Here is a 26,572-nt window from a genome sequence, read left to right as displayed (position 1 = left end):
AAGAATTGACCTGCGAGTCAGACCATAATTAACGTGTCCGATCGCGCCCCATCCCATTCTGTCTCCTATTCCCACAATGAAATTAAACCTCACAGCAAAGTCCTGGGGAGCTAATGAAATGGGAGTGTGACAGATCAAAGACCTCAGGTGCACACATGGGTCTGCATCCAGGTCTGTACACAAGCATGTACATGTTACATGCATGTACGCAGAAGATGTATATTCACATTATCTAAAGACATTACCTAAGGATAATGTTGGTCTATTGCATCTTGAGTCTTATTTTCTTGTTCTCTCAGACTATTTCTATAACATTGTACTTGCCGAAGTAGTTGCTGAGATGTGGGAGCATGGCAATAACATTACTGCAAAGTCAGACGAGGTAAGGAATGAGTCGTCAGTCAACACCTGATAGCCCGATTACCTGTATTGAAAGTCAGTGCAAAAGGTCGTTGATATCCCATATTATTTATATTACTGACACATAAGTTTTATGTCCAACTGAGTGCCATTACATACATTTCGGCACTCATAGTTTTATTTACTAAAATAATATAGCTGCTAATATAGCATAGCTACTGTGACATCATTCGGTGATTTGTGGACATTTTAAAGCCTCGAGATTGGCAATTTGTGGTAGTTACGTGGTGTAGTTCTGTCTGAAAGCTGCTACAAAAGAACCAAGATTCCACTGTAAACTGTCTTTTTAGACCCCAGCAGGTAGCTAGGGTAATTTTGCTGGAATTATATGATGCAAATAAGTTGTATATCACAATTTTTTAACCCTTAAATTTATGTTATGGAGTGTTTGACTTCAAGGCAGCAAAGATGAAAACCGCGAGCTAAAAGAGACGGATGTAAACAATTGACGACTTTATTCATAAAACTTGCTTTGCAATTTTTTTCACAACGAAGGTCATGCATCCAACACTTCTTTTCCCACCAAATTAGCGCATGTATGCAGGTTTTTGTTAACCTGGGAGAACTTGTAAAATCAGGAAACCAGGTTAGTAAACAGTAGAAAGTGCATGGAGGCCAGTAAAAATATTACGGTGGTTACTTTTTTCCACCATCTTTTATTTATTCAGTCTATGATTTAAACTCTGCTTAGTGCATCTTGAATAATGTTTGAGTGCTGCTTGGACGGGGAGGGATGGTACTTTGTGGCAGTTTGTCATTGCACTAGCAGAGGGGCTAAAAATAGCACATCCACCCGCTTGTCATAATTACATCACTGCTGGTCAAAGCTAATTGGAACTGGAGCCGATAAATACCCGACTACTTCGGTACTTCTGTGTCGCTCACAGGTCAAATGACTACTTTAGAGACATTTGACACTTTCCATTAAATATAAAAGCCAGATCTTAGTGGGTGCTAGTGAGTTTTTTGTCTAGTCGATAATCCATATAATGTATTTCTTGCTCCCATTTTATGCACTGTTTATTGCACAAGAAAACTGTATATATGAAACTACGTAGGTCAAAATTGAACCAGCAGGTAAAGTGTGATTGGACAGTTAGGGTAAAACATTTATTGTTTGTCTTTGTTTTGTCTTACAAATAAGCTTTAATGTTGTCACATCTGAATAAGTTTAGGTGATATGGCAGCATTTGTAGATCTCAGCAACTGACTCTGTGACTACAGTCACCCATAGGAATGATGGCCAGAATTGCATTAAATTAACAGTACATGTTTTTTTGTTGAATGAGGAACTATTACCAAGATTTTGGATGCGCTCATTTGCAGTTTTATCTCCAAAAAATGTTTAGTTAATCTGACTGCACTGCCGGGTTAACACCTGTCTACTGAAATCTTCCTTTAGATGACAAGACAAGATATTATAGAGGTGATAATATATAAGAATACAAACAGAATCATGCAGGGCCCTCACACACACACACACAGACACACACACACAGACTCACACACATACACACACACATACATACACATATATATAAAAGTAAGGGTTCACAGCGCCACTACAGAAGGATCTTTGTTCTCAGGGTGAGATACGAACAACGCTGTGAGACTCTCCTCACATGTGCGTGTTTGTGCATGCATCCACACACACGCACACTCTCTCACACACACATACACACACACACACACACACACACCAGGTCCAGTGTTTTGGTTTCCTGGCTGCTCTATTGTGCACTGGCAGTCTTTAATAAATGGTCCTCTGTGTATTTGTGTGCGTGTGTGAGTGTGTAGACTCATCCGTCAGCCCTCCTGGCCTCTTGTCACATCCAGCGTTTCCTTCGCCCCTCTGACACTACTCAGGGCTACTGATCACCCGCCATCACCTTCACTCCTCCAGGGATCTGTGGCATGAAACTCAAGACACACACACTCCATGTATTTCTTTTCAATTGTGCATGGGGCATGCACAGACTAACATCACGGCGTGTGTGTGTCTTGTTTATGATTCATTCTCATATGGTCATGATGGGGGTTGCTTCCCTCAGGCTCCCCAGAGCTGCGGCTCCATCGCAGCCCCACAAGGGAGCCTGATAGGCAGGCAGAGAGCGAGATGGGCTCCCCATCCCCCTCCGTGCCCCGACTGGCTAGGCTGAAGGGTCCCAGCACCAGACCCCCTTTCATAGCCCTGAATGGACTTGCCTTATTTATATTCACACTCTGTCACACAGGGGGACCCCAATCTCACAATGCCACTGTGGCTTTGTCCGGCAACTCTGTATTTATGTGTGTGTGTGTGTGTGTGTGTGTGTGTGTGTGTGTGTGTGTGTGTGTGTGAGAGTGTGAGTTTGAGTGTGTGCGCGGGTATTTGTGTTGTTTAATCGGAGGGCATGTTGCTGCTGTGTAGTCTGTGCATGAGAATTCATTGCTGTGTGTATTCCTGATGTGTGTGTGTGTGTGTGTGTGTGTGTGTGTGTGTCTATAGCTCTAATGGAATGCCTCCCTCCTCTATTCACCGAACCCACATCACAAGCAGGCAGCTGGGCAATATAGTGTGATTGTGTGTGTGTGTGTGTGTGTGTGTGTGTGTGTGTGTGTGTGTGTGTGTGTGTGTGTGTGTGTGTGTGTGTGTGTGTGTGTGTGTGTGTGTGTTCCGACCCTCCCTCTGTGTTCAGTTGTAACCCAGAGCAGCGCTTTCATTTTCCTGTCATAACGTGTATTGATTTCCCTCAGCCTTGCAGCGACACACACACACACACACACACACAGATATCCGATGATCCTTAAAGTTGTGCACACACATGCACACATTCATATGCGCTTGTACACACACATTTGGCGTGCACACAAACATAGTTTGTCTCCGCCGGATAAGGAACATTGTGTTCAAAAGCAGCCCTGTTGAAGTGAGATTACTTCTCATGTATGGTCACCACTTTTGCAATCACACACTTGCAGGTGCGCGCACATACACACACACACCGTCACATACTCTTTTTGACATAAAACAGTAAATACAGCTGATTGCTAAATTAATCTTCCACGTCACTGCAGCCCCTCATGCCCGGGTTTGCTTGGGAGAAAGTGATCACTCTCGCCTTCCTTAGTGTTTTCTCATTTTCCCTGCCGTACCCTCTGTGCTCCTCTCGTACCTATCTTCACCCCCCCCCCTTCCTAACCACCTCCAACTCTATTTGTATTGTAATTGCCTTGGTAAACAGCACCACTTTGGCACTGAAGCAGCTCTGATAGCTTGTGTTTGGGATGCATTAAGAGTGGCGATGCAGACACCATGGGTGTGTGTGTCTGTGTGTGTGTGTGTGTGTGTGTGTGTGTGTGTGTGTGTGTCTGTGTGTGTGTGTGTGTGTGTGTGTGTGTGTGTTTGTGTGTCTGGCAGCAATTGAGTGGTGTGCGTCACATAGCACCCCCTCCGTATGCTCTTTTTTTTGTTGTTTTTTTAGACACACAGCCGTCTCGGTCGATTCTTCTGTTTATCAGACATGATTTGTTCGAGTTTAGCTTTTCATTTTTGGTGCAGATTTAAAGACGTCACAGAAATGCAGCATTAGTACAAACCCTCACCTGAGACCAAGTCATATTTACAGAAATTTACTTTAATCACAAATCTGTCATAGCGTTATTAACCAAATCTAAAAGTGGACTAAATTTGTTAATACGACCTTGCTGAAATGTGAGCTCAGAAGGCCTCACATTTTAAAGGATCCGTCTTTTTTCATGCCAGATTTTTCTTAAACCTTCTGCCATTCTAAATGGATTTTGAAATGTTTAAAAATGTGGTGAGACAAATGTTTTTCGAGAGAGGATAAAAATGAAAATTGGAGAAATCCTGAACCTTTACCGAGCATTTGAGCCACATCAGTTGATTTTATGAAAAAAACTGAAGGCTGTGATCTGTAAAAAAAAGACTGCAATTCAAAAATCAAAACTTTTATTTAGAAAGATGGTCTTCTGATATATAGTACTTAGCAAAGTACACATATTGTAAGCATTTAAATGAATAATTTGGGATGATGCTGAGATTAATTTATAACTTGCGTTATAGACTGTTTCACTGAAGTGTGGGTTCATGTTTGCTCTCTGACGGCTGATGTCACGTATGCTGCGGGGCATCCTGGCAGGAGATGCAGAGAAACCTTTTTAGAATTTCTACACTGTCACATTTAAAATGCTGTTTTTGCTGATTTGTGTATGCAAAGTTGTGTGAGACTTACTGTCAATGGAAACATTTTTATAAATGTTGAAACAGAGGAATGGAGAAGGACAAAACTCCACAGTGGGACTCAAGCTGAGGACATTAGAGTTTAGGATTCTTAAACCCGTAAAAAAAAAAAAAAAACTCTTTATACAACTTTTTATCTTGTGGTGTAGCAAATGATTCCATACATGTTAAGAAATATTTCATTTAACTGCAAATGTGTTGTCTTCACAGTGCAGTATGTGGTAGTTGGACAGATATAATCTCAAATATTTAACATGGCAAACTAAAATTAGCATCCTAAAGTTAAGAGCAGGGTTCCTGCAGTCGTGACAAACCTGAAAAAGTCATGGAACTTCACCGTATTTTTTTCCAGGCCTGGAAAAGTCATGGATTAACTAAAAATCATTGAAAGTTAAGGAACAATTATGGAATTTTGTTGTGGGTGATGAAATTGTTACAATAATTTTCTATAGATACCCTTCATGTAGCATAACAGCAAATTTATTTTCTAATATATGTTAACGTGCAACGTTTTGTGTATATCATGTAAGTTTCTTCATTTTCTCTTGTTCCATCCTTCCCTCCATGTATGCCAGTTAGCTGAAAGTATGTTTTTCAGTAGTGTTTGAATCTAATATGTTTGGAAAACATTGAACAAGGGGGGGCAGAAACATAGATATTATGAATATGGGTCCTTCCATATTCATAATATCTAATATCTTGGAACATTTTGAAATTTTGTCCATGAAAATTAATGGAGAACCTGTAAGAGTGATCAGGAATATTATCATCAGTCATAAAGTTTGTTTAAAAAAAAAAAACAACGAAAAAAGTAATGTCAAGTAAACGTTAATCCTCTCTTCACTGGCTCCCCATTAAATTCTGCATCCATTTCAAAATATTGATGCTGATTTTTAGAGCCTTGCATGGTCAAACACCCCAGTACAGTGCTGACCTCCTCCTCCAGTATTCACCTAATCGGCCACTTAGGTCATCTGAACTCATGTTAGTGGCTGTCCCTCATACCCGCTTTACACTCCGAGGTGGCCGTGCTTATCAGGCTGCTGCACCCAACTTTTGAAAGGCTCTCCTTCATTGCTGCAATCCCTCAAGAGTTTTTTCTAGAATACATTGCCCACTTTATTTATGACCTTTTATATGTTTTATTCCTTGTTTGTAAATGTGTGACTTTGCCCTCATCTGGTTTCTTGTTGCTGACATTTAACTTGTCAGCTCTGTGCTGTTTGTCGCCGTTATTTAATTATTGTTTTTATATTGTTTTCATTATGTATCATTCTTTAAAGTACAGATGATTTGTGATTTGTGTTCTTATCTGTGAAAGATGCTATACAAATTAAAATTACTTACTTAAATACTTCATGTCCATCAATTTCTCATATATATTTGTCTACTTTGTCTCTGCAGTAAGACGATCATCTCATTCTCTGGCCACGGACATGTTTGAGCAGCACCTTGGGGCGCACCTCCTGCAGGTAACAACCACAGCCCCAGCACCCTCCTCCTCCTCCTTCTTCTTTATCTGTTATAAGTATTATGGTATGTAACTACATGTGTTTACATTATGCATTTGGGATGTTTTCCGTGCAGCAGATTTGTGATCTTTCATTGCTGTCCTGTGAAAGCTATGTCTCCAAAAATGTCAAACTGCCCTGTTTTCAACTTTGTGAAAATTATCAGATCGTCCAATGAACTTTTAATTAGTTTATCAAGCTTGAGAATTAGGAGAAATTAAGGATGCACAATAATATTGGCACAGCATCAGTATCAGCAGATTTTGGCCAATATTGGCAGATATTGGCTTTAAAATGACATATCAGAATCTGACAATAAACAAAACCAAAAATATCGTTTTTTGATATTGGCAGGAATCAGAATGTTGGCGGAGTGAATATGTTCAAAACATCAACCCTAAGTTGAAGTATTTTTATTGTTTTGAATGAATGTTACATACATTAAAGAGTATCGTATGTTATATCTCTATCTGCTGGTGCGCCATCATGGTAACAGTTTGCATAATATGAAGGAAAAAAAGTGGATGTATTGATATCGCTATTGGTTATTGGCCAAATGACCTTTTATATTTCAGCACATCAGATATCGGCGAAAAATCCAATATAATGCGTCCAGAATTAGAATTTTCTTAATCCCTCCATTAACCTGAAAATCTAAAATCTACATAAAGCTTTGGACAGTGAGGCTTTAATTTTTATGAAGGGAAACTTTTGCTTTTCAGAATGAATCACAAGGTCAGTTTGATCCAAGCACGCTGGTCTCAAAAGTGACTGCACTGTGCCACAGTGTGTCGGTGCTTGCTTGTACAACTCAAATCTTCTTCCTTTAGACTCTCAGACTTACATTTCCAAGTAAACTCCTATCGCATGCTCTCACATTCACACACATTGACTCCCACACACCTCATGCACCTCAGATGCTCGGACGATACCATTGGCTGCTAAAGAATGCCTCTCTTTGCACTGACAGATGAATGGAGCCTGAGGGGGTTTCTGGGGCTGGAGGGCTTTAGGGATGACGAAATGCGGGATGTAGAGACAAAGAATCAGAGGAGGCATAAAAAAAGGTAACACTGCAGGTTGTGGTTTAGGAGGCGAGATGGTTGGGAGAGCAACCAAAGCAGAGAGGATATAGAAAAACTTGAAGGATCCTAATGTCTTATGTAGAGCACTTTGAATTGCCTTGCTGTTGAGATGTGCTATACAAATACATTTCCCAAGCAGGAAACAGGTAGGAGTGGGAACAGGTTAGAAAAAAAGAGAATTTAGAAGTGAGAAGGTTGTGATAAAACAAAGAAATGTTACATATGTCTGCTCTCCTCTGGCATTTTAAAGAGGAAGGGAGGCTTAGGGAACGGCGCTGATAGAAATCAAATTAACGCTCCAGAAAAACTGTATGATTCTTTCCTCCCAGCCGTCCTCCCGCCGTAATAGCCTGATAATTGCACTTTAGTTCTCCGACATTCAGGCGGCTGGTTTCTCCTCGCCGCGACACACGACGCCCCACACCCCGGCCACGCATTTGCATACTGGATGTGTCAGTTGCATAAATTACCACTGCCACTTTAAGCACTGGGCCGCCAAAATAGCAATCATTCTTCTAGAGCAAAGTGGCCATGGTCTCTGTGTGTGTGTGTGTGTGTGTGTGTGTGTGTGTGTGTGTGTGTGAGAGAGAGAGAGAGAGAGAGAGAGAGAGAGTGAGATGCTGTGTCGGCTCACTCCTGGATGCTTGTTATGACGATTAATATTATTCTCTGAAGCAGTCCTCTCTAATGGCCTGGCTGTATACCTTTCACTTCTCATTAGAATCACTGCAGGCTGTAATGACTCTGGTTCTATCTGTGTCTCTGTCCGGACCGTTGTCTGGGCGGGTGTTTACGTGTCTGTCTGTGTATGTGTGTGTGTGTGTGTGTGTGTGTGTGTGTGTGTGTGTGTGTGTGTGTGTGTGTATGTGGCCGGAGATCCAGGATGACGCTTTGGTTCTGAGTTTATTACAGCAGATTGAAACAGCTCTGGTCTATAAGCTCAGTTTCTTGTGTTTCTTTGCTCTGTTTGTTTATGTATGTTTGTGTGTGTGCTTTTCTCAATGTCTTACTGTGTGTGTGTGTGTGTGTGTGTGTGTGTGTGTGTGTGTGAGTGTGAGTGTGTGTGCATGCACATGTGGCATTTCTGTCTCCATGCTGCTTTCTGTGTGTTTAGTTATGCAGGCCTTGTTGACAGCTGTTGTGTGTAGCTACAGCTTGCATCTATGGGAGTTGTTTCATGTCTTTCACATTCATGCGTGTGTGTGTGTGTGAATTGAGAGACGAGGCCACGAGGTGACGGGTTGTTTGTTCTCTAGCTCATTGTAATTTGTTCGATACACACTAATTGCTCTAATTTGTCTGTCTTGTTTCTGTTTGTCGTTATGTGTGTGTATCTGTGGGTGTGATGTGTGTGTGTTTGTGTGTGTTTTGTTTTTATGTGCACAGTCTCTGGATGGCTTTGTGTTTGTGGTCAGTCAGGAGGGACGTTTCCTCTACATCTCAGAGACAGTTTCTATCTACCTGGGACTCTCACAGGTAAGGCGACCTCATCACACACACACAAGCACACACGCACACACACACACGCTAGAATAATCCTTCGTATACAAGCGCATTTGCACACATGTGCCTATCTGCTTACGCTTTCATATCCCCTCCCAGGAGTGTGTGTGTTTGTGTGCGCGTGTGTGAGTGTGAATATCTTTGACTGCACTCTTCGCGCTCATCTCTGGAGTGCAACTCTCACGGGGGCAATGCTGCTCTCCCTCTACCTCTCTCTACCGCCCTCCCTCCCTCTCCAGGTGCTCACCTCTGTTGATTGCCTGTGGCCTCTTGTACTGTGAATGTTAAGTCCTGCCATTTTGCCCAGATGCATAAATAATAACAGTAATTACTGGCCCAGCAATCAAAGTGTCGCCCCAGCGCGCTGGGCCTGTCTAGGGGAACAAATCGATAGGCATCTTAAAAGCCACATTGATTGTAGGGAGGGGGAAAAACACCAAGGGGGATGGGAAGATAGATAGAGACAGCCGGAGAGAGAAAGAGAGGGGGAGGAAAAGAGGAGAGGTGTGATAAGAGAGAGATGTTTCGAAGTAAGAGGAATCGGTACAGCATGAGAGAGAGAGAGAGAGAAAGAGGGAAGTTAGTGCTACAATAACAGAAGTCACTGAGTGTTTTTTTCAAATGTGGAAATTTGCTGTGATTGAGTGTCTGCCCTTGGCAACATTAAAGGATAAGTTTGGTTTTTTTTTTTCCTATTCTGTCGAAGTACAATATTTGCATACTATATGTACATTAAAAGAGTCATTGGTCACTGTTATCATTTACTCCGTCTATACTGGATGTGATGCAACATCCACAGTTGTTGCTCTGTGTAGAATTGTATTGTAGAGTCAAGTGGATAGATGCTAGAGTTAGTCATTTTAGTGTGACATGACTGTAGTGTATGAATATCATATGGGAAGTTCTTCCTCACCAAGCCATAGCAGAGGGAAGCTTCCTGCTGGCTGCATTAAGATTTGTTTCCAGGACACCACATAGTGAATACACACTTGATTTTGTCAACACGTTGTCACTCCAAACTCTTCAATGACAGCAGCTTGGTCAGTGGCCCTACACTTCCAACTAGGATGCTCTAGTTACCCCTCTAGTGTCAAATGTCGACACTCTGAGCCAGCCTGTCAGTTTCCTCGTTTCATGTCTTGGTCTTTTCAAAATCAACTTTTGTGTCGCACTGTATCACCCAAGAAACAGGTTTTGTAACCAAAACAACTCTGTTTGGGCAACAAAATGAAATGGTTTGGTGTAGAAAAAAGGTTCATGTTTTTTGTCAAAAAAAAAAAAAAAAAGGTCAGTTTGTCATGTAACATAAATGTTAACAAATATGTCACATGATGTATGTCAAGTTATGTAATTACTGTAGTTAAAAAAAAAGTTTAATCCATGACATGAACAGCAGTTTCCTGAGTGAAAGTCTTGAGTTTGTTTGACCCATCCACTCCTCCTCCCTCCCTCCTGTCCGGCCTACTTGGACTTTTCTCTTCATTCTATGTCATTGCTGCAAAATACATTAGAGTTAGCTGAAAGCCTGGTACATTTTATACAGACGTCAAAGTGTGCCTTGTGCATGGGAATCAGAGGTCTACGGCCACTGAACAAGCTGTCGTATTTGACACCCTGGGAATGAGAGCAAGCTTGATTTGTTTAGCTCAAAGTGCTGAAGCCTTGTATTATTTTCAGCTTAACTTTAGGATGCTTTAAGATAAGCAAATAAGATAAATTCGTGTATGACACACAGAGATGATGCGATTAACGTTTTGATTTATAGTTCAAAGTTGAGTTTCACCCATTGATGGCACCCTTGCAACACCAGATGAATGCATTATGCAGGCTATATTGTCCTTTAATCATATTGTCCACTGTAACTGTGTTGCATTCTATCTTAAAGAGCAACGGCGCAAAGGTTTGCAATGTTTCATTGCATAATAGGAAACCACAGCAAGAACTGCTATGTTCAGTCATCGTTTATGAGTTTTTTTCACGGACTGTGATGCAGAGCAGAAATTGCTTCACATAGTTTTGCATCACAGATGTCTTTCTTCTTTCTGGCCCTTTTTTGGTTAACTTTTCAAGCCTGTTTAATCACTGATAATAATTTTACCATATGCCTTCATTTACTTTTCCAGATATGTCAGAGTTTTTTCAAAGCATAACTTAAATCACTTTCTCATATGAACTCTGGACAAAATCTAGAGACTCAGGTCCAGAGCTTGTCCAGAGTTTCTCTTTCACACACGTAGCACACCACAGGAGATTGTCTGTGTCAGAAGCATTCTCACCTACATACAATACCCCGTTTGCTTTAGGTGAGGGGTGGCACCTTGATAGAGTGAGCAGGAGGCAGGACACGCAGATTACCCCGCGGTCACGTTGACGGTTTGCGATTTGGTCATAAACAACGGAGTCTTGCTGTTTGCTTGAATTTGTCTGACATCAGCCCTTACCGATAAAGGTTCCCGGATTGTCGTCATCACTCCAGTAAGACATTTTTGTGGGTGTCTTTGTGTAAATTACTCTTTTTCTCTTGTTGCAAGTCACATGATAGAAATGTCTGTTTAATGTCAGATCAGACATTTGCATTCAACCATACAGCTCTTTTTGGTAATGTCTAGGTAATTTCATCTTTGCTGTGCATGTGTGAAAGGGATTTTAGAATGGGTTCAGGTGTGGTCTGTAGTAACCACATTCAACAGTTATATCACAGTGTACTGATGCACCCTCGAGTACACCTGTATATCACTGCAGGAAGGTGAGAATTTAAACCTAGGAGGTCAGGAAAAAATGTTCTTAAGTTACTCTTTAATGTTTTATTCAATATCAACAGTCTCCACCGGCATAAGAAACTTCGAAGAGAAAACACAAGCAGGTCACACTGACTAATCTTTGCGATCTCCATGTGGTATTTTCATAGCTGCCATAGCTCTGATGTGTACGTACATTTTTGAGAAGAGGCAAACCAGCTTTGGCAGCTTCATGCATAGTCTTCTCATCAGCTCTCTACACAGTCAGTATGGAGAGGATAATAACTCTTTTAATGTACATATGGGCATGCGAGTGTTGTATTATGTACGACTTAATTAAAAAAACACAAACCTGCCCTGCTGAATGGATAGACGTGGACAAGAGTTGTTTGCGCCTGAGTTTATTGGGTCTTCACTTTGCAAAGACAAACACGAAAGAAGGATGAAGTGGTGGATGCCTGCAGACAGAACAAAAAGCAAGATACAGAGAGACGGAGAGAAACATAGAGAACCAGACAGACAATTACGTGAGAGAAAGAAAACAAAGGAGTGGAAAAGGGGAGAGGATGAGACAGTAGTAAAGAGGAGAGAGAGAGAGTGTGAGTGTGTAAATAGAGTTTAAATGTGCAGTAGGAATGAAATTCGCCTTGGGATTGCCTAGGTAAACAAGACAGCCGAGGCTTTGGTAGAGATGCTAATAAAACAGAGCTGTTCTTATCAGCTGAGCAGATGGCCTAACCCATCACATCTACTCAAACAGGGCCTGAGCCATCAGCATTCTAATGAAATTATTTATGATCGAAGATTACGTTCAAAACCTTGAACATACAACGCCACGTTTACCTTCCTGAAGAGATGAGAGCGGGCGAGGATGGAGGGGGTTTATGATGAGAAAGAGAGACAGCCAGAGAGGGCAGAGAGAGTTGAGATGAGTTAGAGGGAGTTGAGAGTTTATGGACACATGCAACGAGAGAAAAAGATACAAAAAGAGAGAAAGGAAAGGTGGGAGGGAGAGGACAAAAACACTTGGATATACTTTGTCGGCGAGTGGAGGCGGACACAAGGGAGAGAGGAAGGACAGACAAACAAACGATGTTCTGAGTGGAAAAGTGTAACTGGTGGTTTGTTTTAGAGGACATGTTGCCCCTGTGGACCGCCCCTGCCCTGCCGTCTCCTGTCCCCCCTGTCTGACCCCTCTGCCCTGGCTTACACCCTGGGCTTCTCCCCTGACAGGGGGGTTGCTTAGCCGGCTTAGCCCAGGTCAAGCACCTTGACCAAGGGCACAGCCTGCCGCCCACTCCCCTGGTGCCTTCAGGTATCATTTTTCTTCTCACTGGGTCTCCAGGCCGGAAACACAGGGATAAACCTGGGAATGCCACAAAGCAGATGGGGGGAGGGAGGAGGTGAGAGGGACTGATGGAGCGGAGGAAGAGGAGACAAAGGCTGGAGAAGATGAAGAATTGGAGGGAGGAAAGGATGGAGAAGTAAGAAGAAGGGGCTGGGAGGAGAAAGAAAAGGGATAAATGGGGTAAAGAGAAGGGAGGAAGGATGGTAGATTAAGGGAGGAGAGAATTGATCTGGGAATGGTTAGTATGCAGCCCCGCTCCCCTCCCCTCTCCCCCTCCCTCCCTCTCTCCTCTCCCATCAGTCAGTGAGGGCTGAGGGCTGAGAGTGTGTTGTGGACCACTGCCCGGATGCCTCATACATATTAAAGCCCCCTGCTATTATTTATATCATGTCTCTCCTTCCCCTGCTAGCTGCCCTCCTCCTCCGCCCCCCTTCATCCCCACCGCACCGCCATACATACATGCACGTGCATCCCTGCACATACACACACACACACACACACAGGTTCACGCAGGTGCACTGACAGACAACTACTCACACAAACAATGACACACAATAACGCGTGGAGACACAAAAACAGACAGTCTAGTCACATACGCAGGGAAACAGAGGCGCGCCGTGTGCTTGCATACGCACAAACACACGCGCGCGCGCACACACACACACACACACACACAAACACACTTGGAGAGATTTGAATGATCTCGGTCTCTCCTCACGTCTTCCCTTCGCGCCACATTCTATACCTGTTTTTATGTCTGAGCCTGACTCATCCTCTCAATCGCTCCGTCTCTTTCTCATCTTCTCATTTCTGTCTGATCTTTTTTCAATCCCTCCCTCCTGCCTGTGATGGAGTGATATTATTCGGATAGGTCTTAAGCCCGGTAAAGCCCATAAGGACCTGTTTGTCTCTCTACCTTGTTTTCCAATACCACAGGGCCAGGGGATTGTGTCTCTTTCAGATGGCTGGTCCAGTGTTCTGAGCGGAGGTGAATTTAGTCCTTGTTTAAAAAAACGACAAGAATTCCCTTTGCAGAGGAATTCATAAAACACACCCTGACCACAGACAGACAGACGGACAGAGAGGCATATCTTGATATAATCACTGATAAAAGATGCCTGAAGCAATGTTCATCCAGAGTTTTACAAACCAATCCCAGTCTATTTACTTGTCAAACAGCCGTCCTCTTAATGTGTAGATGTGAACTCTTAATTTTTAAACATTAATGAACGAGTCAGTTTTGATGTCAGAATCAAAAGGAATGCGGCTGAAAAAATCCAGCACCTAGTAATTACTCTGCTGCCGTTATAGTATCTGCATAATGAAGAGAAGACAGATCAGAAAGAAAGAAAAGAGAAAATAACTGAAGATGTTGTGAAGCTTTCCATGTAACCCCTTTAATATACAGGATGTTTTTTTACAGGACCTTAGACATTCGAAACCACTACATGTTTTATAAAATGAAAAAGAATTTGCAGATGCACTTTTTCTCACAGTTACCTCTCTGATTTTTTCCTTCTTTGTCTTACAACCATTACCATCAATTGATGATGCTATCTATGGTTAATTACTGACAAAGCATCTTCTTATCACTGCTCTTATGGTGTCGTTTTCAGCTGCAGCAGGCAGCTCTTTTCGGTGACAAAGCTCCAAAAACATCTGCATACTGCCTGCTCTTGAAAAAGACCAAAAGTAGAGCAAAAAGAGAGCAAATATTGGACTACGATTCACCAGATGGCCAGAAACATGACTCCAAGTAAAGAATAATGTTGCTCCATTACTTCTAGATGTTTAATTAAGCAGCTGTTTACAAGAAAGACACTTAAAAGCTGACGATATGTCAGTGTTGTGTTCGTTACTTGTTTCCACTGCCAAAGTGGAAAGTGGCCAAAAAAATCTCTCAAGGGGAAATGCTATTTTCTCTCTACGAATGTCCAAAAAAGTTTCTCATTGCAGGTTTAAGTCAGTGAAGGGGAAGTTAGAGTAATGTGACAAGTGAAATGGACTATGTGAGCAGGGTACAGTTACAAAAGGAACTTAAAGGAATACTTCACTCACGAAATGACCATTTCTAAATAAATTTGCCATGCTATGTTACCTCAGATTTGTGAAGAAAGCTTTGTTTTTCTCAAGAAAAGAAGGGAAACACATTGATTTATTGGGGTCTATGTTTATCAGTAAAAGTATCTCTAAATATACATTTCTAAACTGCAGTATAATCCAAGTCTCATTCATCCTGTAGTGTTGCAGCAATATACTGGTTTGGAGGTATACCTCGATATGAAAGCTGATGATTATCATACTGTGTGCATTTGCTTATCTGTGATATTGAAACAAAAGCAACTGGATGGAGAATCTCACCTTTAATTCAGTTATTGTTAAAAGGGAGACTTTGGACACATACTTCCATTAAAATAATTTGTTTCAATTCTTAATTATGGTGATAAAACATTTGTTCAGCCACAACTGACCCTTCTGTTTTCCTTCCTTGAAGGGTCACTCTGAATGATAATAAAAATTCTGTAATACTGTGAAACTGCAATATTTTTTTAGATTATTATTGAAATCTCATATTATCCAGTCATATGCTCAGTACCTACCAAACGCATGTATTTTTGTTAAAACCTCAGTTTTGGAGTCTGGCTTTGAAGAGAACAGAGATACATTTCACACTCATTTCAGTTTTTAATATTAAGGTTTTGGCAAAAATGCATGCGTTTGTGAAGTACTGAACATATTACTGGAAAATCAAGACTTGGATTATACTGCAGAAGTTTTGTGAGAGTTAATAAACGGATGCTTTGATATGGTTTTGCTGTTTTTAGGATAACAACACATTGACTCATTGTTTTGCTGATCATGATCAATGATCATTTTGTGGGTGAAGTATTCCTTGAAATCTTACCAATATATTGCTCAAAAGTTAAAAAATCTAGCATGAATGGGCTCCAGTTAAAAAGTCACACCTCCTGTTAGACAATTACGAGGGAGTGATGAACACATTAGACTTCAACCACATTCTTAAAAAATATATACAAAGTTTTTGACGGCGGATATCTAAACTCACACCTCCTACTTCGATATTACTCTGCTTTTTCCTACCAGAGCTTCTCTTTATTACTGCGGCACTACAAGCTAAAGGTGAAATGCATTTTTGAAGTTTTATGATGGACAGGGTTAGCTGCTGTCACTTCAGATCGACTTGATACATTTCTTAAACCAGTTTAAAATAAGTCAAAAACATTCTTAGGGTTCTGTTGTTTTTTTTTTTTAAAAAAAAGAGAAAATAGAGACTTGGATATAAAATGACAAAAAAAATCTTTACCACATTTTTAGCAGATAACACAATAGAAGGAAAAACGACTACAGGGATACTCAAACTTCATTGTGTTTTTAAAACGGTATAAAGACTTACAGTATGCAGTCTTTGTTCGGTATTTGAATTGATGAGGCCTATAAAATGTCAAGTGGTTACATTGGGAACCTTTTTCTCTCTCTCTCTCTCTGTTTCTTTTTTTTTTTATCTCTACTGTCTCTTTGAAATAGAGAAGAAAAAATCTTATTTATATTTTGACCTAAACAGATATCAAATCAGGCACATATGTCAGTTGGACATTTTCTCATTTTATCAAAGTCTGACACATTTTTTTCAGTACGTAGGGAAATTTCTCCATATGGTGCTTATTAAATCTAGTATTTAATTATATGTTTGGTGAAAAACTTCCAAAATAACAGGACATCCCTCAAGAGATTAAGCCCTGCATGTCTGGGACTAACAACCTCTATCCCTTCACTTATCCTCCCTCGCTCTGTGGGGTTTCCTCCATCTTTACCCCTCTCCGTTCACTCATCGTCCACCTCATTCCTCCGCTCCCGCCTTCCTCGTTCCCGCTCCTTCCTCTCCCCCGGCTGTGATGTCCTTGAGGGCCTGCTGAAGCTCCCATAAAGCCTGCAGTAAATGGCTCTAATCCGGTAATAAATGGCTGTGTCCTACAGACAAGGGTGTGAGGCTGCTGCAGCCACGGCTTTATCAGATGGAATTGTATTGGCACACACATGCGCACATACACACACGCGCGCACATTCACAGATGTAATAGAAGCTGCATGCATGTGTGTAAGCATGCATCCTTTCTCTCTCCCACAGCTCTGCTTCTCACACACACTCATTTATAAAGCTTCAGATGGAATCACACCTGCTCCGATTGTGCTGCTTTTATGGATGCCATGCAAGAGCAGCGCCATTATTACCTTTAAATGATTAGAGATGCGACTATGATGCATTATGATGATAGGATCATATAGAGCTGTATGAGCTGTTGCGTTGCTCTTTATGTCTGCGGGGACAGACTGTAACTGAATGAAGGAGCAGGGAGGGACGGGGGAATAAAAAGAATAGTAATGTGACCTTTGGAGATACTTGGAGTTCACCTGTTTTTAATCAGCAAATACAATTGATTTTTATCTCCCCTGGTTTTATTTGTGTAATACTGTAGTCACTTGGTCCTCTGAGACTGGACTTAAATGTATGTGCATGTGTGTGTGGGGGAATGTCTTACAACCTCCACACTCCTTGTTGAGTTGTAACCCAGAGCAGTGCTTTCATTTTCCTGTCATAACGTGTATTGATTTTTCCACTGTGTGTGTGTGTGTGGGCGCTCATGTGCAGGCATTTGAGCTCTAAGCTCTTTTTTTTTTTTTTTTTGATCACTGTATGTGTTTCTCTTCAGGTGGAGCTGACCGGCAGCAGCGTGTTTGATTACATCCACCCAGCGGACCACGTCGAGATGGCAGAGCGGCTGGGAATCAGGCCGCATCTGAGGGCCGAGGCCGGCTGTCACACGGGTCCCGAGAGCGCCTCCAGCTCTGCGTCCACCTCCTCCCTGGCTGGTACCCCTGAGCCCGGTACTGATTACACTGTCAATTTATATGTATTTATGTTAAATCTACTGAACTTAACGTATGGCATCAAAACAACAACAGACATTAAAATTATGATAATTTCTCTGGGGTGGATGCGTTCTCATTTTTCTAGCTTTTCTTCTCTCATCCTCGACAGCTCCGTCTAGTCCTCATTCTCCTGCTGACGATCCTCCCGACCGCGGCTTCTTCATCCGCATGAAATCTACACTCACCAAAAGAGGCCTGCACGTCAAGTCTTCTGGATACAAGGTACAAACATCTGACAATCTCAAAATTTGCAAACACACCTATTATTCTGCATACCTTCACCATTTACCTGCTTGTTCTCGGTGACAGTAAAATAACAAGCGGTCCCTGTCATTTTGTTTTGCACGGCCAGTGTTTCATAGCACTGTTAAGGTGGTTGTTTTCAGTGTGTTTTATGGCTGTGACCTTATTTCACACTGGACCACTGTGCATAACGGACAGTTTACTGCACTCACCGCTGTAATACCAGAGGCTGCTGCATTTTTTAGCTCAGAATCTGACTGTGTATGGTTTTTATGTGAAAAATATATTCATAAAAGATATATTTTCTTTTGTTGTTAGTGTTATTTTCTGCAGGCTGGATTTTGTTACTGTCTTGCAATGCCAAAATGTCCTTGTGTGAAAGGCATTCTGATGTGTTTGTCAGGTAATCCATGTGACAGGACGAATCCGCTGCCGCCCTGCACTCGTGCCGGGCTCCGCTCGCTCAGTGCGTCGACCGATGGGTCTGGTTGCACTGGCACACACCCTCCCGCCCACCACACTTAATGAAGTCCGCATGGAGAGCCAAATGTTTGTCTTCCGAGTGAACATGGACCTACAGGTCACGTATTGTGAGAACAGGTGAGGACTTTGTGTTTTGGAGTTTAGAGGTTTTGGAAATTGAATATATACAAATATTTTTTTGTTGCATTTCTTTATAGGATCTCAGAGTATATGGATATGACCCCAGCAGAGGTGGTGGGACACACCTGTTACCACTTCATACATGTGGAAGACCTGGAAAACCTTCGGCAGAGCCATGAGGACTGTGAGTCGCATTGAATATTGAATTTATCCCCATGCTCATTAGTCTACACAGTGTGTGAACTTGGGGGAGAGCCTGTCGAAATTGAATTCTGTCCTGTTGTGATAGGCGCCCTCTGCTGCCATCATCATGAACTGCAAAACCAATAACGGACTTCTCCTCTTGTCCTTTCTCTGGTGTCTTTTCTTTCTTTCCACCCTCCGCTTGTGTCCACTCAGTGCTGAGGAAAGGCCAGGTGGTGACCGGTTACTACCGCTGGCTCCAGAGGAGAGGAGGCTACCTGTGGATCCAGTCCACTGCCACCGTCTCCATCAACCACAAAGCTCCCCATGAGCGAAACGTCATCTGGGTCAACTATGTCCTGAGGTCAGTAGAGCCATATTCTGTGCTCCAGGGTTGCTGATATGAGCTGAGTTTATATTTGAAGGCAGCATACTGTGCACAGATCCTTTGAAGGGATAGATAATGAAATGCAGAGGGATTATTGGAAGAGTTTCATTTACTCCAACATGTGAGAAAAGTGAGGATTGTTACTCCAAATAGTGACATCAAAGCAAACCACAGTTGTTTGACATTTTATATTTGTATTAAAGATAACCAAAAATTAAACTAAATTATAACGTGGCAAAAATTAGGTGATTTCATGTTTTTTTAGATTTTAGATACATATTATTATTATTGCTATTATTATTATTATTATTATTATTTTAAATTAATTAATAAATTTATTTATTTATTTTGTACCCCCAAATAGACTTATACTTAGTGAATCTCTTTTTATTGATTTCGTCCACTATAATGACTATTATATATTATATATAATATACTATATATTAAGTTAAAGTCATTTTTCTTGCAGACTCTGTAATGCTGTTTAGCTCTGTAACTAGCAGTGCAGCATTACGCCGTCCCTGTTTAATGTCTGAATTGTACAGACATGATCTAAGAAGGTTTTGATTACAAAAAATTGAACACTCTGCACCTTTTGTTTCATTTAGGTTTAAATGATCCTTCAAATGTCTTATTACTTTTGTTTAAGGCTTTATTTATTTACTCCGCAGCCACAACAACTGCAGTTACCTTGACAAAATATGCTTTCCCCTTTGTTTCCCTCTTGTACGCACACACACACACACACACACACACACATACATATTCACCCAGACAAGGATGCAGATATACTCAGAAGACTCATATATGCACACACACACACACACACACACACACACACACACACACATGCACACACATGCATGCACAAACACAGTTCATAGCACAACGGCGGAGCAGTCAGACAAAAACAAGAGGAGTAGGCTGAATTTCAATGCTAATTGGACTAAAGCTATATAATTACAACAAATGGATGTCAGAATTTTGGGGCTGAATGGTGTTTTAGTTAATTAGTGCTGTAATTACAAGAGCTCATTAACTTCTCCAACAGCCTCCTCCTTGTCTGAGCTTAACTGTGTATAGGTGGGCTGCTGAGTGGGGCACTGTGTGTGTGTGTGTGTGTGTGTGTGTGTGTGTGTGTGTGTGTGTGTGTGTGTGTGTGTGTGTGTGTGTGTGTGTGTGTGTGTGTGTGTGTGTGTGTGTGCGTGTGTGTGTGTCTTGAAGGGCGGGGTCTGCCTGTCTGTCTGTTTTCGCATTGGTGCTTGTGTATGTGTGATAAGGGCTGTTGTTTGGAGAATTGGGTGGATGTGTTAGGTGGAGGTTAGAAGGGTTTGAGGCAGTTTGGCTATTTGAGGTTGCTATTAGGCTGATTATATGTTGTTTCCATCTCTAAGTATTCACTCAAATCAACACGGCACTAGTGTTTTTTTTTAAGTGGCTTTTAAGTGGCAGATGATCATTTGTGTATACGTCCACCTTTTCTCCTTTTCCATTTTCACATCTATCATCCATCCATCCAGTCGAACAGAGTTGCCTGACACTCCCCTGGATCTGCTTCAGCTACCAGAGAACGTACGAGCGGAGCGGCTTCGTGTTAGCTCTTCCCCCACCGACAGCTCCCCACAGGCCCGAGGTAGGACGCTACACACACATTACTTCCTTCCCGTGATGCCCACTGACACACACAAACACCTGACTGCACCTCTTTTTATCATAAAAATCTCCCTCCCTCCTCAGGCTCGCAGCCAGTGAAGAGCTCAGTGGGGAAGGGTGACCCCGACACTAAAGGCAGAGAGAAATTCACCGCCGTCGCCATCCAATCAGAGGACAGGAGAAAGCGCCTGCTGAGGTCTGACCCCGAGGGCGCTCCTCCTGAAACCCGTCGCCGACTGGAGGAGCTCCGTCACGCAGAAGAGAGTGTATCGGCCTCCTCTGACCTGGCGAGCGAGAGCGAGGGGGAGGAGGAGGAAGAGACAGAGTGGGACCAGGGGGGAGACAGTGACAGATTGAAACAGGAAGATGGCGGGGGAGCGGGTAAACATAGTCGAGGAGGAGAAACCCCCACTAGAGGAGAGAGGGGGAGCAGGGTGCACAACGGCCGGGCTGTGATCCAGCAGCTGAAGAGCGTGGTGACCCCGTCTCCCCTGCCCGGCAGCCCCAGCATCAAGACTGAACACGATGCCCTGACCACCGGGGGGCGTTGGGCGTCACACACACAAACCTCCACCTCCCTCACACACACCACCCAGCCCCAGCCCTCACACGCACACACGCCCTCCAGCAGCCTCAACGGCGACAGCCCCACCACCCCGATCCCCGACTCTTCCTCCAGCAGTGAAGCCCCCCCAAAAGGATTGTTCACTCCCCCGTCCCCAGCTCTGTCTCCCGCCATGTCCGTGTCCTCCCCGCTGCCCCGTGAGGACAGAGTCGTGTCGGGGGTGGTGAGTCGGAGCAGCAGCGGTGCAGGTAGTGCTCCTGACTTTGAGCTGCTCCAGAGACTGGCTGCAGGCGGTGCAGCGGGGCGGGTCCTCTTCCACCCCCTTGCCCTCGGCCCGCAGGGCCCTCAGAGCCTCTATGCTCCCAGCACTATCCGCTACGCTCCACCTGAGCTGCCCCCCTCCCATCACCACAGTGCAGGACACAGCGATGGCCTGCAGCTACGCTCGGACCACCACAAGGGACCCCCGCCAGCCTTCTTCCCTCACCTACAGCGGTTGGCCGGCTTGCCACCCTTCAGTGGTTTCTCCCCGTCTGACAGCCCTTTCTCCTCCGGCCTGCCCTTCTGTATGAATGGACTGAGGGGGGCTGCAGGCTCCGAGGAGGACTGAGACTCAGAAGGGAGGAGGTGAGAGGAGAAGATAAAAATGAAGGACGGAGCAGAGTGACAGACCAGAAAGAGAGACACTGAAAAGGGCAGGAGAGACAGAAGTGGCAGGACATTAAGCCTCTAAGGACGTTACTAATTGGACATTGAGTTGAATAACTGCAGTTTTAGAATATGTGACAAGTCACTGCCATAGGGAATTATTGTGTCTGCCTATCGTGGACAAGTGACAGTGACTCTCAGAGAAAACGGGACGTGGAAACTTTTGACTGGTCGTCCCTCAAGACTTTCCGTCTCTACAACAATAATGAACTCTGCTCTGTGTCTTTCTCTCGACGATTGTGTTGATTTCTGTGTCTCTTCCACTCAGAGAAGCCATATTGTATATAGAGACAAAACCATAAAGACCCTCAGCTCACATCCTCCTCACTGTCACTCCAATTAACCCGATTAACCCTAAAGCCAGTAGAAAGAGATGGACACTTACACGTCGGTAGGAATGAAAGCGACTTTGGAATATAAATTTTTATTATTGCAGTATTATACAAATCATCTCTCATGCTGAGATTTCAGGTGAGAGTTTGATTTAAGGGTTTCCCCTTAAAAACTGATGGAGAAAGCCCTCTGGTGTTTTTTGTATTGAGATTCAAAATAATAATAAGAATAAAAAACAAGTATTCATCAGTCAGCCATACTTAAAGCACACTGTTGGGACAAAAATATGAATAATGTCGTCCCAGACATTCCATTATATATAAGGGAAGAAAATGCAATGCAGACAGGACGCTATTTCTATTGTTTGATTATAGAAAGGTCACTTGTTTAACTGAGTATTAATTATAGTATATTCTGTGTGATGCTGCGATTGGGTTTGTGTATGAAAGCCATATTAATTTTTTTTTATTTGATTTTTTTTAATGGAAGGATTGTGTGAAAAATGTGTCTAGACAGACAAACTAACATTATTTTATTGGATGTACAATATCATCCAAACACCTTTTTTTATTCTCTGAAAAGGATGTTTCTGAAAATGTTTTTAGGAGGGAGAAACAGTGCTGGACACAAGTGTTCGTTACCATTTAAACCTCTGTGTTTTTCCGAGCACTTACTGAAATTTGTTCTGGTGTGAACTCAAAGCACTTCATCACTTAGCACTCGCCGTGTGATCCTGTTAAAACAGAAAAAAAAGAAAACAATGCAAGAGTGGTCACTAATATCATAGCCTGACCCCCGCGTAGATAAGGGGATAAATGGTCATTTAAAAAGGCAGGTAAATAAACAGACCACATGTGGTCATTAAAAATCGACCATAAGAGGTCAATAAAAACTACCAAAATTATTCTGATATTGGTTTCAGTTTAATTCAGACACCTGGGAGAGAAGTTTTAAATTAAAAAGTGGAAATATAAAACACTTTAAATTTCTGTTTTCACACTGATTGATTTGGATTCCTGTCAGGACAAAAGGAAAAAAAAAACCAAACAAATACAAAACACTTTTTTATGTGGAAAAAAGAAGCAATCAGTGCATTTGAACTGTCACAAACAATTTGGTGATTTTCTAAAAGACACTCAAACAATTGAGAATGTTAACATTTGCTCCTTTTTGGACAAAATGTTTATATTGATACAGCCCAACACATCATTGAAAAATTGTGACAGCAATACAATATAATCAATGATATACACTCTCAGAAATAAATGGCAGAAAACTCTCTAGCACTTTGGGAAAAAGTCCTTTAAATGTACATGTCGTGTAATAAAAATAAACTGAAATTTCTATCATCTGTCTTCAAAATGAGGCCATAAAGCCAGTCACCATATGTACGTTGCTTTTTTTTTGCTTCCGAATTCAGATTAAAGTTGACTGCCTGATTTGAGGGCTTAGTTTATGTAGAAATCTCTGATGTCTGACAGAAAAAAAAAGAAGAGGCATTTCTAATTGTTCGGCTCCGATGTGCACTACACACCCATACTGAAGCCGTCACATGCAAATATGTGTGAGCGCACATCTTCTCGGGTGTTTAATGGTATAACGTGTGTGTGTATGATTGCGTGCGTGTGCTTGTACAAGTGTGTATGTTTCCTTTTTTTTTCCTTTTTGTTGAATTAAATAGCTAACCCCCCTGCCCATCACTGTGAATCTAACGTTATCCCCCCATCTTTGTGAATACTCCACCCGCTCATCGAATAAAATGATCAAATGTAAAGAGAAAAACCATGATACAGATGACAATAACAATAAAATATTCCAGTAGAGGAGCACAAGTCAAGGCTTTGTCGTTTTCTTTTCTTGTTTCTGTGCGGCGCATGAACTCAGCCTGGCATGATTCAATTTATTGTTTAGAATTATAATTTCATGTGTAACTCAAATAGATCATGTGGAAGACATATTTTTAAGTAGGCTCTATTTGCATGCTGAAGATTTGTTAATATCAGCTGCTATCATGCATCTCATTCACAAAACATTACTATTTCAGGCTTATTTCAGACATTTATGAACAGCCTCTCACTATACATGCAAGACATAAATTCAAGCAACACACAGCCAAGAAAAACAAACCCAAGGAACAAATCAGCAGCAGGATAAACAGAGAAGATGTCATGTTGTGCAACAGCAGATAGTTATATGTCATCGACAATCACATGGGCAGTCTTGCATATTCCCAGAGTTGACAATAAAACACAACAATATTGATCCTTAATACAAAAGTGAATTGTGGATCAGGTGAGAGTGACCCTGGGACGAGGTGGGACGTTGCCTGAGTGCAACAAATTTGTCTGAAATGAACATAAAAGTACAGCGAGTGCACGGAGAGCGTCTCACTTATGAGAGATTATATGCGGGCATGCATTACCATGTGTGTACATATGTGTGTGTGTGTACAATGTTGGTTTGCTCGCGTGTCTGTGTGCGTGTGTATGCGTCTCCATGAATTTGCGAGTGTGTGTGCGTGTGTGTTGTCTGAAGCAGCCCCAGGGAGGGGCTCTGACATTGAAGACGGGTTAAATCCTGTTTTACATTCAAGTGGCAGGCCCTAGTTCATTAGAGTGAGGATCATTCCTCCTCAAGACCAAAGGAAGCGCATACTAAACAAGAGCAGTTGTTGGGGAGAAAATGCCATTGTACGTGCAAAACCGTATGTACTGTATAAGTGGATGTGTGCGCGCTGATGTGCTGGGAACACAACAACCTCCGCTTTCGTCTTTATATCTTCTTTTTTGTGGAGTACAGTTTAAGTAAAGATTTGTGTCAGTGTGCATTTGTGTGTCTGTGTGTGTGTGTGTGTGTGTGTGTGTGTGTGTGTGTGTGTGTGTGTGTGCGTGTGCAAGTCATGGCAGCTCTCCTGACTGTCTTCTACTCAGCCTGTCATTGAGTCACCCATATGCCCTCTCTGTCACTGACTTTGATGGCTTATCTTACCCCCTGAATTGGAGTCGTGCTCCCGGGGGAAATACCTTAGCACATGTAAATGCATTTGAAAGAGTAAAAATATGGGTAGGAATAATAGAGTGAGGTATGCAGTGAGACACCCAGACAGCCTCCACCTGACACGGGCTTACTACACCTCCACAACTCTCTCTTTCCTCCGTCCCTCCTCTGCTGCCTCTACTATTTTTGTCAATGTTGCCCAACAATCTCCTGCTTTCTCCTCTCACTGGAGAAGGCCAATCCATACTTAATGCACTTCTCAAGGCAGATCCTTTGATCCATACACATGGCATTTAACACCTGAGAGCAGATGAGCAATCTGCTCTCAAAATAAGCAGAGGTTAGGGCTGGGGAGTGTAGATGTGCAGCTCAGGTTTCGAGATGTATGAGGTTACCCCTGGACTCGGAGCTGCGGCTGGTGTTGTGGTTTCTGTAGCTGCTCGGGTCTGGGGTGGATGGTGTTTGTCAGTGAGGGCGCGTCTCCTGCCTCTGGGCGCCCTGCCCTTTAGACGCGCCAGGCCTCAGGAGCCTCCTGCATGCCAAACAGACCTGTGCAGTCAGATGCAGCCGCGGACGAGAGATGAGGAGCAGAGAGGAGAGGAGGGGAGGGGAGGAGAGGGGAGGAGAACGTGAGGAGGAGTCCAGAAAGAAACGACTGGAGGGGGAAAGGGTAGAAGAGGATCTGAGGGAGGGAGTATTGGAGGGAGGAGAGGGGCTCGAGGGGGAGGAGGTGGGTGCTGGTCACACTGCAGCAGCCATCTAGACACACCCTGCATGTGAAACACAACTGCACTGAGACGCCCTGGGAATCAGCGAAGGAGAGGTGGGAGGAGAGGAGAGTGAGAGTGAAGGAGAGAGAAGGAGAGGAAGAAAGGGTGACTCTGAGGTGAGTCTCAACAGCAACACTGTGTGTCGATGGCCGCGAGATATCACAGACCTTCGCCCTAACCCAGTCAGTGATAGTTATCACAGACAAAGCCCCCCCCATCACTAACACTCCCACACATACACACACACACAACAGCAACCACATGCTGCTCCACTCAGTTCATATATTCATACATGCTTGCAGATGAGAAGCTCATTATAAAAATTATGCATG

At 42.8% G+C, this 26,572-nt stretch overlaps 1 protein-coding gene across 2 annotated transcripts in view; it reads left to right on the top strand.

Moving 5' to 3' along the window:
* The window catches only part of npas1 (neuronal PAS domain protein 1), a 74,872-nt gene extending 50,562 nt beyond the window's left edge, over positions 1-24,310 (top strand). For both annotated transcript variants that reach the window (XM_088078959.1, XM_042486740.2), the window contains 9 exons: positions 6,068-6,135; positions 8,646-8,735; positions 17,578-17,752; positions 17,907-18,019; positions 18,444-18,640; positions 18,721-18,827; positions 19,043-19,190; positions 20,735-20,847; positions 20,952-24,310. In XM_088078959.1, the coding sequence (XP_087935085.1) occupies positions 6,068-6,135; positions 8,646-8,735; positions 17,578-17,752; positions 17,907-18,019; positions 18,444-18,640; positions 18,721-18,827; positions 19,043-19,190; positions 20,735-20,847; positions 20,952-22,042 (2,102 nt within the window). In that variant the 3' untranslated portion in view covers positions 22,043-24,310. The remainder of the gene's footprint in view (positions 1-6,067; positions 6,136-8,645; positions 8,736-17,577; positions 17,753-17,906; positions 18,020-18,443; positions 18,641-18,720; positions 18,828-19,042; positions 19,191-20,734; positions 20,848-20,951) is intronic.
* The last annotated feature ends 2,262 nt before the right edge of the window (positions 24,311-26,572 follow it).

The sequence above is a fragment of the Plectropomus leopardus genome, chromosome 6 (assembly GCF_026936395.1).
Source record: "Plectropomus leopardus strain MGB_pleo_1.0 chromosome 6, ASM2693639v1, whole genome shotgun sequence".
Taxonomy (NCBI): Eukaryota; Metazoa; Chordata; class Actinopteri; order Perciformes; family Serranidae; genus Plectropomus; species Plectropomus leopardus.
Note: the sequence above shows the minus strand (reverse complement) of the source record. Positions and strands in the feature narration are given on the sequence as shown.